Source organism: Camarhynchus parvulus, chromosome 5 (assembly GCF_901933205.1).
Source record: "Camarhynchus parvulus chromosome 5, STF_HiC, whole genome shotgun sequence".
NCBI lineage: Eukaryota > Metazoa > Chordata > Aves > Passeriformes > Thraupidae > Camarhynchus > Camarhynchus parvulus.
In genome coordinates this window covers 6,429,142-6,448,706 of record NC_044575.1, presented here as the reverse complement: position 1 = coordinate 6,448,706, position 19,565 = coordinate 6,429,142, and the positions used below count along the sequence as shown (strand labels likewise).

The following is a 19,565-nucleotide window of genomic DNA, read 5'->3' as shown; positions in this document are numbered from 1 at the left end:
TCACTGTGTACAACTGATCTTTTCAGGCTTGTAGGGTAAAACTAAAGTACAAATTCTTTTATTTAATCTGAAATTATCTTCCTATGATCTATATGATCATTCTGTGCCCACATGTGATGATGCTCTTTTTAACAAGCCATTGAGGTTTCCTCTAACTTCATTATTTTGTGATGTTCTCCTCTGGGAGATGCAATTGCTGAAGCATGGAGACACACTAAATGAAAATTTCCAAAGTCAGATGTCAGATGCTGCTTACTTCAGATAGCTCTAGCAGTGTGCAGATCTAGACAATTAAAAAAAAAAAAGGCAAAATAACCTTGACTATTTCTCTTGCTCTTAGTCAGTCTTTGGGCTCCCCAGGAGAAGGGAATTCTGCACAGTCTTTGCTTCTCAGTCAAGAAAAATCTCCCTTTCTTTTAACCAACCTTTTTTTTTTCTTGGCTATGCTATAGCTGAATTTTTCGAGTGAAAAGCTTTCCTAAAGTCTATTTTCACATATTGGAGTAATGGTCTAAGCTCAGATGCCATAAGATTTATTCCTAGAAGAACAGGAACCTTCAGAGTCTAGCAGGTCTCCCTCCTGGACACAAGGCATTCCAGAGGTTGTCATGGCACAGCTTCATTCCGTTCCTGCCCTTTTACAGAACACTGTGCAACACAAATAGCATTACAAAAATTAAAGCTAATTGTGGAATACATGTTGTCTTTGCCTGTGAGCTATTAACCATACACACAGTCACACAACTTTTGCCTCAATATTCCTTGCATTTTATCAATTTGTATGTGGGGGAAATTGGTCAAGAGGAAAAAAAAAAAACCTTTCTTTGGAAACAGAGATACCTGATGAGAGAAAACCAGACTCAGTGCTACTCGGTTTCACTTGCATGTTCCAAACTGGTTGTCAAAGCCTATGAACTACCAACAAAGAAGTTCCAAGTGCACAAATATCACTGAAATGTAATCATAGACATTTCATATAAGAAGCAGACCACGGGGAGATGTTTCAAACTTGTTGTCTGTACAGTAATAATAACACTAGAAGGCAGGGAATCACAGTCACTTATTTGACTTGGGAATGTGAATACATTTTTCAAGTACTGACAGTGCAGTCTTTCATGGTAATAAAAACCAGAAATCATTGTTTATTGGCTGGCAGACAAAATGTCAACTTGTTTATTCGCTGGCAAATGAGTTGCAACTTGTTTCTCATTTTAGAAGACCTTGTTGTTCTCCTTCCACTTCATGTACATGAGCAAAGCTTGAGATTAGGAGCAATGGGTCGGGAGAAATAATTATTTTATAGCCTGTAAGACTGAAAGATCATCTATTTAGCCACAGAAATATCTTTAGGCTTCCTTAAATTTCACCATAATTTGAACAGCTATGCAGATTTTTTTTTCACCTTCATAAAATATTAATGCTCTTAACATCTCATTTCTTATTTGTTTTTTTTACTTTATTTTTCCAATTATTTCTATTTCTACTGTATGCAAATCTGCTGGTATTTGTACTGTTTGAAAAGATTGCTTCAAATAGAAGGTGGCAGCTTTTGAAACATTAAACAATAATTAGACAGGCACTGGGCCAAAGGAGTGTGTCAGTGAGGAGCAAAGGAACAATGCGGCAGCCGACACTGAGCTATCTGGAGAAAACTGAAAGCACTTAGCAATTCCATCAAGGTTTTCCCTGCTGCCAAACAAAAACAACAATGATTCATGCTGCCATGTTATTTAGCATTCATCATGATTCTGAATTACTCAGTTGAAAGTTCACACTGCAGTGCAGACAAACCCCTTTAAATTTAATAAAAGACAATTTGTCCTTTGAGTTGGTACCAAAAAGCATCTACCATCGCTCTCAGATTGCATTTGAAAGGAAACTAATAAGAAGAAAATAAAAATAAAACCATCATTTTATTCACAAACTCCATTGCAAAATGCCATAGGGATGTGGCAGAAGAATTCAGCTCCACACAGGTCCCCAGTCAGACAGCCAGGAGAGTAAGATTTGCCCAGTTGCGTAGGAAATTGGCTGCAGAACTTACCCAAAATCTAACAGACTAGACACTTGTGAAAATCAAAAAGAACATGAAGGGTATTGATATTTTCAGCATATTACCTGTATCTCCATCCATACAAACTCATGCACTCCCAGACTCTCACAACAGAGTTCCACTAAGTGGTGATGACAACAACTCTGGTCACAGAGGCCAAATGAAAACAAAACCTTTTTTTCCAAATAAACCAGGTGAGGAAAAACAAGTGGGAATTCTCACTCTCTCACATCTAACCCCTAAGTCCTCATTTTTCCCTTGTTATTGCATCATCAAAAATGAAAGTTTTAGCTTTTATTCACATTCATCACATTTTCCACGAAGTTTTAAACTGAGCTTCCCCAAGGTTTTCCCCCTGCTAGTTGAAGCACACTACTTTAAATAGGTTGCTTTTCCAGGGTGAAAGGAAGGAACACCATTTCAGTAACATTCCCAGAAATCACTAGCAGTGAGCAAGTTGAATAATTTAAAATTTCGCCATCAAATATACTTTGAGAACACTTTTAAAGAACTCAATGCCAAACATATCTACAGAAAAACAGGCCAAAAGAAAAGCCACCACAAATTGTTTTAGCTCTTTCAGAATTCACATATCCTTTGTTAAAATGTTCTGTACTTGAACTTTAGACTTAGAGTAGGTTCCACAATGCCTTTAAAATATCTAGCACTGCCTATAAACATGCCTTTGTGTGGTGACCAAAGATTACTCAGTAATTTTTTAATACATGCTGATAACTGTTTTTTATTAATTAGTGATATGCTTGAACACTCTTAAATACTTCAGGCAAATCTCTTATCATGTCTTAGATCCTTCAGCACATCAAGAATTTTGAGGTTCTATCACAAAGAAATTGAAGTGTTTGAAATTATCAGCTCTGGAAGGAAGTGTTACCATCACTTAAAGTTAAGAACTCAGCATTCATTCTATGAAAGTTATCTTTTTATTCATTTTTCTTTTTAAGAAAAGTATGATTGGGTTGAGAGGAAAAGGTAAATTTTGTAATGAAGTTCATTTAAAAGGCAATTTTCCTTTCTTAACTTTCTGTAGGACAAAATCCTTTAACTACTTTGTCTGACATTACAGAGTATTCTCCCCACACTCTGTCAAACTCTTTCAATTATAAGTGCCATTCTTTTGATAAGGAAAGAGAAAGAAATCCTTTAAGAAGTCATTCAGGCTCATAAGAGCTTACATTACTAGAATATCTCAAATAAAATTTCTATTGAAGACTCCATGGGAAAAGACGTCAAAAGGAAATAATCTGATCAAAGCACAGTATCTTACTGACATCAACAGATATTGGCACTTCTCTCATGAATGTCTTCCACGGCACCAAATCTATACCTGTGGCTGCTACTTGAATTTAGTGACATGCACTTAAGAACATGATCCACAGAAACCATTCAAGCATTTTTGAAGGCAAAATAATCTGACAAATGTGAGAGGGGGGGGAAAATGGGGAAAGAAAAAGGTTTTTCAACCAAGCAATTTCTCAGAGCTCTCTAGAGATTAATTTTAAGGCTAAAATCACAGTGATGGTACTGAGAAGTGCACCAAGGCAGTATTTATGTGCTGGCATCCTCAGAGTCAGCATGCCAGCAGCCCAGAGCACCTCCAAGGCACACTGGGTGAATTCCTCATCACTACTAGAAGAGCTTAAACCAAGCCTGTTCTCAGTGAATGTGACCACAGCCTTTAAATGTGGTCACATTAGGCTTCTGAATCACACATGACACAGGTGATGCTATTTTCTGTTAGTTGACCCAAATAATTCTTCCAGAATACCCCAAAGTGCCAGTGTGCAGCTATTTATCATCACCTAGAAACTGGAAGTGTAATTTATTCATCTGTTTCAGTCTCTGCTATGAGCAGGAACATGAGGTCACACAGAGTATGCCCACACTAAGGGCTGTGTCATGAGAGGGTGGCAGGACAGGTGTGGGGATGAAGGATAAGAACACCCTGACAGTGCATTGCACCACTTGTCATTCAAGGGACACAGAAGATAGGGAAGAGAAGTGCAGCATGAACTGGCACACTGGGATTCAAGGTAAAACAGAGGCACCATAAAACAAGGCCAGTCCTCTTAGACTTTGTATACTGACATAGGAAAAGGTATTCATCAGACTGCTACACTGCAAGTGGACCAGGACTGAACAAGATAAATTACCTCACAGATGCAATAAAAGATGACCATACATTAACTTTTGGCCCCTGTTAGCTAGGGAAGATTCAATTCATAGCACTATCTGAATGCTTGAGTCATAAAGCCTGATGTCAGGAGCCTGCAGTAAAAGCTCTGCCCTGCACAGCTGCCCCCTGATGTGGACAGTGGTTCTGCTATCAGCTGGCACACACATTGAAATGTTGCTTGTCCAGCCATAGCAACAGACTGAACTATGATGATTAAAATAACTGTTCTGCTGAAAGGCCACTTGGTCACTCCCAACACCTTTGGAGCACATAGAGCTTCCACAGAGGCAAATGGTCTCACAGCACTGGAACTCTCCTAACTGCCCAGAAAAGGAAGGCTAAGGACCTTCCACTGGAGTTATAAAGGAAGGAGACTGTGACGGTTCCCAACATAAAACTCCATGCTGGTTATCAGACAGCTTTCACACAACTATAATGACCAGGACACAAACCCAGAGCCTTGCCTCCAGAAAGGGATGCTATCCCTGCCCCCTCGTGGGATGGAATGTGAGTCCTGGAATCTGATGGACTACGGAGTTCAGGCATGGGGGAGTTAGGAAAGCTGCATGAAAAGTATACTTCATAATTGTTTTAAAATGCAAAAACATGTATGAAAAGGAGGCAATGGATAGAGAAAGGAAGAAAGTGGGAAATGATAAAAATATGCCCAAAAAAGGAAGGAACAGACTGTTCCTGGGGGTGGAGGAAGGCAGGGAGGGATGATTCAGGCAGGAGTTTAATTACTGCAGCTAAAATCAAGGGAAAGCTGAATGGTGAGATGAGGGAGATGGAGGAATGCAGTTTGTGAGAAAGTGCAGTAAATACTGGTATGGAGGAAATTATAAGAGGCACAGGTAGTCTGGAATTTGAGAACATGCAAAATGGAGACCCCACCTGAAGGACACAAGCTCACAAAGAAGGATGAGTTGTAGGGATTGGGAGTGAGGAAGTAAGCATTCAAAAAGAGCAGACTGCCAGGGTAGAAGGAGTCCAAGGAAAGTGGCTGAGACCATAAAGACCAAGGAACAAGACCACCCCTGGATGAAAAGAAGAACGAATTAACACAGGAAGAGAAAAAGTTGTGAAGAGTCACCAAAAAACAAAACAAAAAAAAAAAAAAAAAAAACCAACCAAAAACCACAAACAAAATTTAAAACAAAACAAAACCCACCCTAAACCAACCAACCAATACACACACACAAAAAAAAACCCCAAAAAAAACCCAAAAAAAAAAAAAAAAAACAAACACCCAAAAAACCACACAGGGGGCAGAATAACTGGGACAAATGGCCTTATTCATGAGCAGTGTCCTTCTCTTCTCTGTTTCACACTTCATTTTGACATCCTACTCCACAACCTCTCCCCTTTAAAGCAGGAATCAAATTCATTGTCACAAGGACTGACAAGTAAGAGGAGACAACAGTCCACAGCCAGTTGAGGACATCATCTTCAGGACCCAATGTCCTCATAAATGTCTCACAGTCTATTTACATTCGTGGTTCATATTTTTTCCCACCAGAATTCTGAACTGCATGGCCAGGACATGAATAAGAAGAACATAATGCTCTAACTTCTGGTGGCAACTGGAACAGATGGCCAGAGGACAAGGGTTTGCCTCGGGTTATTTCCTTCTTCTGTCTTTTCAGATGCATCCACAGAAGCTGGCACACCTCACTGCAGTCCCAGCAGCAGCACACAACATGTAGCAGCAGACATATGCTCAAAGAATTGCCTTCATTAATTCAAGTTGCAGCCCTAAACATTACTAAAGTAAAATGCACAGTTTGTAACAATAGCCAATTTTTTTCTCAAATCCACAACAGGAATAGACTTCCTGCTCTATACATAAATATATGCTTTTTACCATTTGATTCCTAACCAGCACTGCACAGCCCTCTTTCCATGTCAATCCCCTGTCAGCCCTTCTGAGAGCTTGCTTCTGTAAAGATGTGCAATAATGATTTCAGCAACAAGATCATTAACTAATGCAGAGAATCCAGGCAGATAAAGCAAAGCCTTCCCCATGCATAAACCACAGCCCAAAAATGAATGCAGGTGTCACTGACATATTTTATGAAAAATCCCTTTGCCAGGATTTCTTATCCTGGGAAGCTTCAGCTTCTCCATGTTTTGGTCCCCTGGAATGTGATTTGAATTGCTTACCCAGCATGTGAATTGTTTTTAATTAAGGACCAATCACAGCCAGCTGTGTCAGACTCTCTAAGTCTGTCATGAGATTTTATTAGCATTCTTTTTGAGCCTTCTGATGAAATCCTTTCTTCTATTCTTTAGTGTAGTTTTAGTATATCATTTTCTTTTAATATAATATGTATCATAAAATAATAAATCAGCCTTCTGAAACATGGAGTCAAGATTCTCATCTCTTCCCTCGTCCTGGGGAACCTCAAACACCACCACATGCAGGTTTGGATCAACTTGGCCTATTTCCTTGGTTTCAGATGTTTCTGTTTGTCTTGGCACTTTCCTAACATTCAGGTAAGTAAAAAGCAAGAATCCAAACAGAGAGAAAGCAGCTCCAAAGGTTTTCCCCAGGAGATTACTATCAACAGGTTTTTCATAGCTGTATGATCTACAAGTAAGCCACCTTCAAACTAGGCTGTGCTATGAAATCAAGCATGCATCTGAACAGTAGTCTTGAGTTCATCACTGCTTTTGTAAAGGAAAAAAAAAACCAATCTTCTATTCTCAAATATCTCTTAAGAATTACCACAGAAATATAACTTTTTAATGAAAAGCTCTGGATGCTTTTTGAAAAGTTTCTTTTCAGTCAGTGTTTTGAGGACAACCTCTCACAGGTGAAATGGCTGCACCTGACCCACTTTTTACCAGTCTGTGCTAATTCTCAACACTGCAAGACATAAAATTCACATCCTGTGATATCCAGCATTATTACTGCAGTTCAATAGCTGTATTCATGGAAATCTCCAGACAAAATGAGAATTATTACACTGAACATGTAGGAATATTTAATTCATAAGTAATGCTTCAAGGAAAAGGAAGGAACCTTGCAAAATCTGAGCCTCTACTGCAATATTATTAACTCTAATATGAAATAAAAATGTCCTAGAGCAAGATCATTACTGCTATAGTATGAAATTTTGCAAGGCATACTCTGGACACACTCATGCCCACTGCCTCCCCACAAAGCTGAACATGGCTAACAACCAGCTTTTTTAGAGAGATTTTAAATCATCTGAAAATAACTTCCAGAGGTACTTTCTAATGCAGTGGTGCTCAATGCCAGCAAAAAGACTCAAAAGCCAAACCAGGGCTCTGGTGGCACAGAAGGTCACCACCCTGTCCCCACAGAGGCAGGATGCCACAAACCAGGGGAAATAAAGCACAATGCCAGTAGTCTACAGCTCAGGCAATACTTGCAAATATGTTTCTGAGGTCTAATTAACCACCAGCAGTCAGGGGCGTGGTCAATTTTTTAAGCCTCTTCTCTGAAAATAAAATTCTGCTGCTTTTGAAGTAAAAAAAAAAAAACTATATTGCCAAATTGTAAACTTATATGTACATTATCTCTGCAAAGCAAACAGCACTACTGCAGAGAATGAGAAAGATTCTGATCTGACATTTAAAAATACAGTAAAACACCTGAAATCTGTGCAGTTGCTCAGCCCCCAACATGACTAAGACCCAAATGAGACACAAATAAACAACACTGATACTTTACTGGTTTTACTAAAACTTCTGTTCTCATTATACAGTACACAGGTAGTCACTAAAATGTGCCTTTTTTATCCTTCAACTAAATTAAATTCTACTACTAATGTACCTATCAGCAAATATGAAACAATGCAGAGCAATCTTCATCAGAATTCCACCAGAAAAGATGATATGGTGAAATACACACATTAAGCCATGCAAACAGTTTTATTAAATAATCAAAATTTTAGGACCTACAAAATCTATTTTCTACTTTGAAATGGCACACACTGGCCTTTTTACAGTTTTCTAACTCCGAACACTTATTTTAAAAAAGGGAAACTTCACAGAGAGAGATTAATTGAGGTCTCCTGAAGCATAATTGAGAACGTGAAAAACTGCACCGAGGTTTAGGGAAAGCCATAGATAATTTGCTTGACATCCCTTGAAGTACATGAAATAAAATGCTATAGCACATATCGTTCAAGACAAATGTACAGACTTTGGCCCTATACTTGAATTAATGGTTTCTGAAAGCAGCCTTCTGGAATTAAAAAAAAAAAATAAAATCTAGTTCTTGCACTGCTCTTTTCCAAAACACAGGTCTACAGAGATTTGGGATTCATTAAAATGTGCTCATTTGAACTCTGCCAGATCTCTGATCTCAGTTTTTCTTTCTATTCACTTCCCACAGTGTGATGTTTCCTGCCTGTGAAGCCCATGGCTGCAGCACCACAAAAAGAAATCTTGCATCAAGTTAAGAGAAGCTGCCATCCCTGGCAAATGCTGCAGAGTAAAAACACCACTTATAATTAGGATTCTGACAGATCCCTGTGAGAAGCAGAGCTGGAGCCCACTGCAAGCACAGACCAAGCGTTTGCCCCCTCAGGTAACATTACAGGGAAACCCAGAGTAACCCACTTATCTTACAAGCAGCAACACTTGCAAGCTAAAGAGCTACTAACAAAAACACAGAATGACACCAAATATAAAGGATTCATCTCAGCAATGCTAGAAGGGAGGAAAAATGGAAAATAGAATCTTGTAAAAGGAAAAGTAAGTTTTAAAATAAATATTTCAAGATTTAAACTAATAGTAGCAAAGCCCATAAATCATCTTTACAATCTCTCCCGTTCCAAACATCCATCAGCTCCAAATATATGCCTATTACCAGGTCTTCAGCATACATTATGGGATAAAGAGGACTGTAGAAATCTAATTTAATACTGCAGGGAAGAGATGCCAGAGAAAGGGTTAGAGGAGTAGCATAAAATCCTGTAGAGGGTTGAATTTTTCTGTGAGACTAACTATAGCTCTGCACAGCATGATTTTGTATAAAATGACATGTAACACCAAGCCAAGGCAGCCAAACCAAAGGTTACCTTCCTCTCAATTTCTGTCTCCCTGCTTGGGGCCAGGAACCCAAGGATTTAAGGCACTGGAGGGTAAGAAAGGCAAGCCTAAATAAAAGGCACAGCAAATCAAAAATATTATACAGTACAGTAGTAACAAAAAAATGTGGCTGGACAGGTTTTCCTGAAAGATAAAGTAGTTCCTGTGATTTCTGTTCTATTTCAGGTATGAAATAATGAAAAATAATAATTTGGACAACTCTGAAGAGCACAGTGCAAAGAGTGTTTGTTAGTGAGCTCATCACAGTGAGGACAGGCTCTCAGAAACACTGGTATTTCTGACATTGCTCTGCAATCTGCCCACTGCAATAACTGCCTGTAAACCATACAATATCAGACTCAAACTCTAGAAGCCACTTTTTCTCCACCAGACTATTTCTCTCCTTTTATATCTGCTTTGTGGCCAATTTATCAATGTCCAGAGATCTCAGGCCCTGCAGCTACTCAGATTCTTTCAGTTGCCATTTGAAAAGTGCAGGAGTGGATTCACACAACCACAGCCAAGTCCACCAGTCAAAGCTATGTTTCAATGCTGTGTTCTTTCTATGAAATTACTAGGTGTTGCATAAGGGAAAAGACAAAAAATAGGGCATAGGCCTACACCAAGTTGTTGTGTTTTGTGTGTACTTTGAATAGTCAGGATTGCAGTTTTTCTTTCATTCATAGTCAGCAGAAGAGGATATGATGATGTGCATAGCCTGGGGTGGGGAACTTATTTACTTGCTTCGCAATAAGTTTCTTCTCTGTACAAATCTGAGCCACATTTGTGATCAGCAGCAAGTCACAGGATTTAGCTACAGGGATATAGCCAGATAACAGCAGTTGTGATGGCAAGGATAAGAGAAGCCCTTTGTTCAGCTTTTTCCTTCAACAAGATAAGTTCAGATTCTCCTTGTATTTTAGCAGTTCAGAATTAACCCCCCCCCACCCAGCACAGCAGAATTTTTCTTTAAGTTCAGCATTCTGCACTTATTGAAATTTCATCACTAAAGTTCCTAGAAAATAAGACTTGCAAATAGTGCCCAGCATGGCCTCACTGACAAATACCCTGGCAAGCACTGAACCATCAGAGATGGGCAGTGCAATCCTTCAGATCATGGAGAGCAACATCTGAATACAGACAGCAGAGAAGCAGCAAAGTAAGTGCTGCTAATGAGGAGAGGAGAACTGGAAATCTAAAGGAGAAGTCTAAGAAACACAGAAAGGCATTTTATGCACAGAGGGTACACATGTGGAATCATACACAGGAAATAGAAGTGCAGAAACCACATGAGCTTGAAAACACTCTAAAGCACTAAGAACAAAACTTGCTAGGTCTAATCTATTGCTACATTCAAAACTCTGCATACCAGACTGTCAGAATTCAGGACATCCCTCTGTCTGTCCTGGATTGCCAGGACCCCTGCCAGGGGGCTCAGAGACCCTAGCACAGAGCCCAAGATGCTTGTGACTTTGATTATGACCCATGGAAAAAGTTACCAACCTTATATGAAGACCTGCAAGCCACGAAAGTCTAAGTAGAATAATAATTAGTTTGTCACGGGGTGAAAAATAGATTTTTGGGGTTTTAGGGGGCAAGATGGAGGAATCTGGGCATGTCCAGCCTTTCTCCTTCTTCTTCTTGGCCTCCATCTTCTGCTGTGAAGTTGGCACTTTCAGATTGGTTTAGAGTAGAAGCTCACTGTCTAACATGGGTGATAGGTATTGGAAAGTAATTGCAAACATCGTATACATAGTTCTTAGTATAAAAAGATAACACTGCCCTGAGGGCAGTCAGTGTGCCACTGTCTGACCTGCTGAACAGACCTCGGCAGGTCAGAAAAAGAATTTTATAGATAAGAAACAATAAACATCCTTGAGAACGAGAACTGAAGAGTTCTGACTCCTTCTTCGACCGCTGGGCTGGGAAAAGACACTTTCTAAACCATCCTGGGGTCACTCTGACCAGCAGAAGTCCCCAGACCAGATACCTTAAACATTCCTTCTTTTGTACATACTTTTAAACATGCCCCACTTGTGCAGAGTTCAAAACAGCCCAGCAAGAGTATGGGATGAAGAAGGGAGAAAACCCACCCATAACATCTGAAAGGCCAGAAGGATGAGCAAGAGCCAGAATTCAAGGTTTCTCTTGAAGGATCCAGCCTCAGGGCAGGGAAGGGGAAGAAGCAAACCTCTTACCATTGTTACTGTTATCATCAACGAGGATGATCTCCTTGAGCAGGTGAGCAGGAGTGCGGTTGATGGCTGAGTGGATCGAGCGCAGGATCACCGACAGCGCCTCGTTAACGAATATGAACACAATGCTGACCTCGGGAAGACTCTCAGGAAATGTCAGGTTTCTGCACCTACAGGGAAAGGTTGGAGAAAAGAAAATATGTAAATTTTTGGCAGTCGCAACACGCAAATAGTTTTCATTTCAGAGAAATCTACTCCCAGTTGTAAGAACACATTGAAAGATACAGAAAGAACATCCTGCTACTAAAGCTAAGACAGATGGTGCAGCCAGAAAAACCACATAAAAAAGTGGAAAACTTATCTGTAAGCACAGTCAAGGGATTTAATCAGAAAGAGGAATACTCTCATAACATGGTGCATTTTTGTTTCCTTTTTCAAAAATAGATATTTCAGCCACATTCCACCTTGCTTATGGAAACAGCAGTATGGAAGTGCTACCCACAACTTTAAAGCTCCTTAGTGTTTTATTGGGGTGTTTTTCACCTCCTTCTTTCCAAAAAGGATTCAAATTTTTCAATTATATGAGTAGAAAGCTCTTTTACCACTTTACCTTTTTAAACTGTGAGCACAATATTTGCTTTTTAATAAAGCCAGAACTTAACTGAGTAAAAGGAATTATTTTTCTGTGAAACTTTTACTATTTTAATGCAATGTTTCTGATTTTTTCTCAGATGTGAAACTACTTACTAGGATGAAATTAGGCACAGGCTGACTCAAGCAGCATTTTTAGACAGACTTTGTAGATGGAAATGATTGATGTTAATGCTTTTCTCTACTTCCTGACAACACTGAGTGGCTATCCTCTCCAGATACAAGAGTTCACTACATCCAGGAACCCCTGAAAACTGTGGAAAGCATAACTAACAGCCAACGTTTTGTGTACAGAAAGCACAGAGAGATTCAGTGTTTTTACATAATGCTTGAATATGACTCCTTAACCAAATCTGTTCTTTAGGTCAAAGAGAAAAATTCTTTTGGGATTTTGTATTTTAATTTGTGTAGCAAATAAATACAAAGAAGTATCACAAAAGCATTCCTCTTCATGTGCTGGATGTTGTACAAAAATTAAGTTCAATCAAGATGATCAATTTACTTCTCTGCTTTTAAGGGTTCTGAAAAAAAAAGTGCATAGGACACGTGACACCCAAGCCAACTGAGATAGCACAATATTCAAAATTCAGCTGATCAACCAATTTTCTTAATTCAGTCATTGGTTTGAAAGTGATGGAAATCACATTAAAGAAGCTATTTAATATTTTAGGTCCTTTTCTCTCTGTCACCATACAAAAGAGTTATAAGGACATATAAAACAGAAAATAGAGTCTAGAAAAAGTAGTAACAGTTCAAGTCTTAAAAAGTGTACAGTGTATTTTTTAATAACCTGGTTCATACACCTTTTAGAAACAAATATGAAACATTGTTGCAGAGACTCACAGCTTTTTGTTCCATGGCATCAATACCAGAGGGAAATCATTGTGTTTGGATGTACCGATTCCCACTTGTGGGTTGATCTTCTGCAGCACAAGAAACCAAAACTTTCTTTCCCAAATCAGTTTGTATTTTGACTGGTGTTTTAATCCTCTATTCATTGGTAAGACAGCTTTCAGCAGCAGAATGAAGAGCTTTCTTTAAAGCATCCAGGAGTTGATTTTTATGCAAAATAAAGCACTACCATAAGACAAGGGGAGCTGACTTTTCTTCCAGAAGAAGTGCAAGGCAGCACTGCTTTTCTCTTTTAGCCAGTAGTACAGGAGTTAAAACCTTCAGCCAGGACAGAGGAAGCATGAGTTCAATCTTCCCTGATCTCCCCAGAGAGCCAACCACTAGCCAGCTTGGTACGATTATTTTCAGTCCTCCTTTTCAAGGTCATTTCACTTTCTGTGGAGCAATTAAACTAAGCTGGAGCGATACAAGTTTCTCTAACCTCATGTTTAGAGTAAATCCCTTGGAGGAAGGACCTGCAGCACATGTTCAAATGGATGTTTATGCATTTCAAACCCTAAACTCCACTCTTCATGGCTATGTCAAATCTTCTAGATTATAATGTTGTCTTCTATATCACAACAGTTCTATTATCATTAGAGTGCAAAGGCCATTTGTTGTCTTATATATCACAACAGTTCTATTATCATTATGGTGCAAGGATTCCATAACACCAGAGTTTCATACCTCCTCAGTGTTTTCTGTAGGCAGCTCCTCTAAGCATTGACTGTCCCTGGTCCTTGCAGCAGTCCTCTGACTCCTCTCCCACCAATGTAGCTCCTCTAAGCATTGACTGTCCCTGGTCCTTGCAGCAGTCCTCTGACTCCTCTCCCACCAATGTAGCTCCTCTAAGCATTGACTGTCCCTGGTCCTTGCAGCAGTCCTCTGACTCCTCTCCCACCAATCCACTCTTTTGTACCAATAGTTCTTATTGGCTACAGGTGTGGCCTGTTGAGATCAGGCCAGCTCGTAATCTTTAGTAATAGGGTCCAGCTGCAACTCGTTGGGGGATAAGATTACATTCTACATTACCTTCATTTACCCATACTGTGTCCCCCTACATTATAACACCGCAACAATTCTTGTGATCACTTTTTTCTTTCTTTTGAAAGATAATATTTATTATTTCCTTTTTACTAGTGACAATTTGGCAAAGAAACAAAGCCATTTTCACAGAGCCTGCAAGTCAGGTGTCAGGGCAATTTACTATGATGCCACACAATCACAGGATGGATGAGGTTGAAATGGGCCTCGAGAAGGCATCCTGTCCCAAGCCCTTCCTTAAGCAGAGTCCCCTAGAGCCAGCTGCCCAGGAACAGCATTTTCCTGCCACAGCATATTCAAAGAGGGTTGGGATGCCTCCAGTAAGGGAAACTCTACAACCTGTGCTGCAGCTTGTGCCCTTTGCCTCTGGTCCTGCCTCTGGGCAGCACTGAGAAGAGCCTGGCTCTGCCCTCTCTGCAGCCTCCCTTCAGGTATTTACCTTAATTACATCCCCTCTAAGCTTCCTCTTCTCTAGGCTAAACAGTCCCAACTCTACAGACACACACTGGGGTAATCACATATCCTCTGAACAGAGAGAGACATAGCTGTCCCAGGATTCTCCTGGGAAGCTGTGAGAAAGCTCAGAGAAAGAACTAAAAAACAATTATAATCTCTCTTTCTGTAAGTGTTTGTCACTGTTGTATTTTCTGAAAAATTCTCTTTGCCCAGGATTCTTTTCCTGAGAAGCTGAGAAGCCTCAGAGAGAAATGAAAACAATAATTATTTCATTGCTTCCCTTTGTTTTGTTGTTTTGGAATGTGCCTTAGACATTGTTCACCAGCTGGTCATTGTTTGATTGGTTTCATGTGAATTGTTGTAATTTAATGGCCAATCACCATCAGCTGTGTCGGACTCTGAGGAGTCAGTCACGAGTTTTTCATTATCATGCTTGTTTAGCCTTCTGTCTGTATCCTTCTCTTTCTTTAGTATAGTTTTAGTATAGCATTCTTTAATATATCATAAAATAATAAATCAGCCTTCTGAGAACATGGAGTCAAATTCTCATCTCTTCCCTTATCCTGAAAACCTCACAAACACCACAACTGCTGTTTATAGATATGGTTCTCCAGAGTGTGCTATTCATAGTTCACCACAAGTGTGAGAGAAGATTCCTAAAGGCCAGTCAGGTCTTAGGTCCACCATTGTTTCTGTAAGAACTGTAGATTTCTAATAATAAAGTGCCTTTTCATGCCTCCTGATGATGGAGTGAGTCTCTGTGTCACTTTTGGCTGTCCCCAGTACCCCTTTGGTGATAACACACCAGTTTCACATCTTCTTAAGGAAAAAGATAGTTTCCACACCTGCCTCCTGTACCCTAGAGTATTCTAACCTCTGAAACTGTTCCTTAAAAAAAGATCACCTTCAGTGATGAACAAGTCCTCTGAAAGTCCTGCTTAAAACAATCTCTAAAAGCCCTGCCCAGATGATTGAGTAGTTGAAATAGCCACAAATTTACTTGGGCTCAGCGCTGTCAAACCTGAGGCAAATCTTTGACAAATGTGAGTTTTAGGGACCATCAGGTTTAACTGGCATTTGACAGGAGGATATCCAATGTGCATATTTCATGCTTAAAGTGGCTGGAAGACCTCTTTACTTATAACCACATAATAATTCTTAAATACTAACACTCAAATTTTTCCAAAAGATGCTAAAATTATTACAGATGTAGCTCCTCGAAGAACAGACCAGTTCATGCCAAATGGTGTGTACGCATCCAAATTTTGAAAATTTGTCTTGAAATGGACTATGAAGTAGTTAACAGGTTTAAACCTACTAAAATAATCTTCAGTCTTATCCTTTAAAGAACCTACAATGCTTGTTATTTTAGTGATGTGCTTGCAGCCAAAATGAACAAATATAAAATGGTCCAACAAACAACTACAGCCAATGTATCTTTTAGCTGTCTACCTTAGGCATGGTAATATTTGTTATCTTCAGCCATAACAATGCACAAAGAAGATAAAATGATACTCTAGCAAAAAATGAAACTCTATCTGGTAAGATATGGTACCTGTAAAATAATTAAGAAAAACCGAGGGATTTTTGAAAATACTTTGAATGGCAATAAAAGTATATTGAAAATAGTTCAAAGAAGTTGCTTCCTTAAATACTGGTGGTTTTTTCTCCTCTGTCAATTAAGCTGAGCTGGAGATAAATGTAAAATATAATATTGCAATAAACTAGTGACAAATTATATTCTAAAAAGGTTCTTGATGACGAAACAGCCCTCAATACACTGCTTCCCTGCCATAAATCCATGCATAAACTGACAAGCTCAAATGAAATTTCTGCTTCTGATGAGTCTTCCATCCATTTAAAAGAAACTATTTGTATTGGTTTTCCCATCTGTACTCATTTACATCTTACATATCTGCAATTTTTTATCACTCTGGACCAAAATTTTTAATTGCTGGCAACTTGTACAGACAAGAGCAAAGCTTTCAATCCTGTGGATGCAATTTGATTCCCTTTTTGTACCACCATGCCTTAAAAGATAACTACAGATGACTTGAGAGAATAGAATTAGACTCCTGCTTTATCTAATTTCTTTAGTCTTTTCAAGAAGACTAATTGTCAAGGAGGGTAGATCCCTGAACTGAGTTCATGTTTTCTTTTTTTTTTCCCATTCAGTCTTATTTATTATCTTTACTTCCAGCTCAAATTCACTTTTTGTTTCAGTGTGTCTGTATTTTTTAAAAAAACACCTTTTCCTTTTGAAAACACCTTTTGATTTTTCATATCATCTGATGATGCTAAAAATTACCTACTTTTTTTTTTTCTTTTTAATTTAAACAAATCAGAATTAACTCAGCCCCAGGTCATGCACAGAATGTAAAGCACTTGTGCATTTTCACAAGTACGCCAAGTTCCATTAGGAATAAAATTTCACAGTGATCAGAAAGAATTAAAAAAACAAACGTACAGAGAGAGAGAGAGGAGGTGTGTATAAAATATGCTGAAGGGGGGAAGAGGAGAGGGAACTGTATGGATGGCAATCCTAGCTCCATAAAGCTCAGAGGAGGGAGCGGTTGCGTGGCAACCGCAAAGGTGCAGGTGCCACTGGCAGCCCCGCCAAGGGCGCATCCCAGCCCGGCCCGGCTCGGCTCGGCCCTGCCTCTCACACGGGGAGGCTCCTCCCAAACTCCCAACCCACGAGGCACACAGCGTGTTCCAGTGAATTGCAAATATAGATTCCAAATGGCACTTACAGCTGCAATAGTGAGTATCGCTTCAGCAAAGCTAAAAATTACCGCCAGCAACCCACTCCACTCAATTACATTGGGCTAATAGCGCTAAAGCAGCAGTTGCCATGGTTACCAGGAATTCAGAGAAACTCCTGGTCTATTTCAAGCACAGCTCTGGTAAATGGAGAGCAGCATATATTATGAAGCTTCTTTCAAATATTTGTCCACAAGACAACTCTATTCCTCTATGCATTGTGATAATTCAATTTAGCCAGTCATTAGCCATTAAAATTAGTTTAGCATAACTATGCTTTAAAACAGCAAACCAAAAATTATTTCCTGTATTAATAACTTATCTCTGAGACCGTCTACAAATATGTACATAATTATGAACTCAAATTATTTTCTGCAAGCTTTTAAAAACTTTCACCAAGAGTATCAGATAAAACCCCATGGTTTTGTTTAGAAAAGAAATTGTAGCATATATTCCACTTTTTTTTGCTTTTGATGTTTTTGGAGTTTTTTTGAGGGTTTTCTTTTTGGTTGTTTTTTGTTTAATACAAGATGCAATCAAGATGTTACTAAAAACGTTTGGGGTTAAAGTGTTGTTTTAGGAACATACATGGAAGCAAGTTTTAGTTCCAACAAGGTAAGAATTTCTCAGAAGCGCAAGCAGAAACAGAACTGTACTTTCTTCAAGCACTGATAACATTTTGTCCACAGCCAAAATGGCCAACAGAAGTTCAAAATACATGGGAGTAAAACAAAACAAAACATTCTGGCATAAATGAAATAAGTAGCAGCAAAACTCTGGCAAAAGAACTGAATATTGTAATGTCAGCAATGAAGAGAGATGGAAGACTGATTTGGTGATCAGAATCTGATTTATTGTGGGATTCAAACACTTATATACTATTGTAGGGGGGCTAGTAATGTTTTACTACAGTGATTGGGTTAATAATCACATAAACAAACTGTCACGGTTTAATGCTGGCACAATGAAAATGAAAATACCTTCTCCCTGGTGTCTACTGTGAGATGTGACCAGGAATAGAGCAAAGCAGGCTCCAGCTTAGGAATAGAAGGAAAAAAAACCTTTATTAACCTACAGTATATAAAAGAAACACACAAAACTCAGGATGGAAACCTTACAAATGCTGATCCTCCTCCTGAATGTGAAGAGATAGGGATGAATAGTAGGAAATGGGCAAGTGTGATGCAAGTTTGTGCAAGTGAAAGATGTCCAAGAGAAGTTGAGAAGAATTCTAGGTGGCAGGAGATGGAGTGGCCTTTGGCTGGACTTTTCTTGTATAGCCATGGACAGAACCGTTTTTCCTGTGACACAGAGACTGCATCTAGGGGGAGGCAATGGCTTGGAGCCAAGAGAGTGCAGTGTTGGTACCCCTTGGCCCCAGGGGGTGAATTTGGGAGGGACAGGTGTCCCAAAAGTGAGAGATTGTGCTCTTTTTTGGAACTGGACAAAGCACCCTTAAAAGGAAAACCCTAGAAGCAGCTCTGGTCCATGCCGAGTGGTGAGAGCACTGGGCATGGAAGGAAGATGTCACGATGGCAAACAATCTCCAGGCAGTGCCACGTGTGACAGGAAACACACGAGGTTTCAACTGTGTTTCTAGGGGAAGCCTATGGCAAGAGAGGGACTCCTCACTCCTTGATGAACTGAGAATTGATTATCTGAAGGGTGGTGATGGACTGAGAGCTGGTGATCTGAGGGATGGTAACTGAATTGAGAGTCCAAGGTTTTGTCTTACTGTGATGCATTGGGAACTTGGTTGCGGGGAGGAGGAATGTTTGGAAGGTTTTCATCCTGAGTTTTGTGCGTTTCTTTTATATATTGTAGGTTAATAAAGTTTTTTTTCCCTTCTATTCCTAAGCTGAAGCCTGCTTTGCTCTATTCCTGGTCACATCTCACAGCAGACACCAGGGAGAAGGTATTTTCATGGGGGCACTGGCATTGTGCCAACATCAAACCATGACACAAACTTATACATTTTAAACATCTCTTGCTTGCAGAAGCCTGATGTAATTTTCTTTTTCCGGTAAACCCGTCTGATTTAATGTTCTTGCAATCCTCAAAGCTCTGTTGGCTATTGCCAAGGCATCCTGTTATCAAATCTCTTATGTTAACCACATCCAAAGTCCATCATCTCTCTTGTGTCCCCCAACACCACCAACTCCTGCACAACTTTTTTTGTATTTATGTTTATAACTTCATTGTGTGATCATACTTCATTTTTCCTTTTGCTATGATCAGTATTTTAAGTGCTAAC

The 19,565-nt window shown here is 39.4% G+C and overlaps 1 protein-coding gene across 4 annotated transcripts in view; it reads right to left on the bottom strand.

The window, feature by feature from the left end:
* The window catches only part of GALNT18 (polypeptide N-acetylgalactosaminyltransferase 18), a 233,656-nt gene that overhangs the window by 97,869 nt on the left and 116,222 nt on the right, over nucleotides 1-19,565 (bottom strand). For all 4 annotated transcript variants that reach the window (XM_030948748.1, XM_030948746.1, XM_030948747.1 and 1 more), the window contains one exon: nucleotides 11,510-11,676. In XM_030948748.1, coding sequence (XP_030804608.1) covers nucleotides 11,510-11,676 — 167 coding nt within the window. The remainder of the gene's footprint in view (nucleotides 1-11,509; nucleotides 11,677-19,565) is intronic.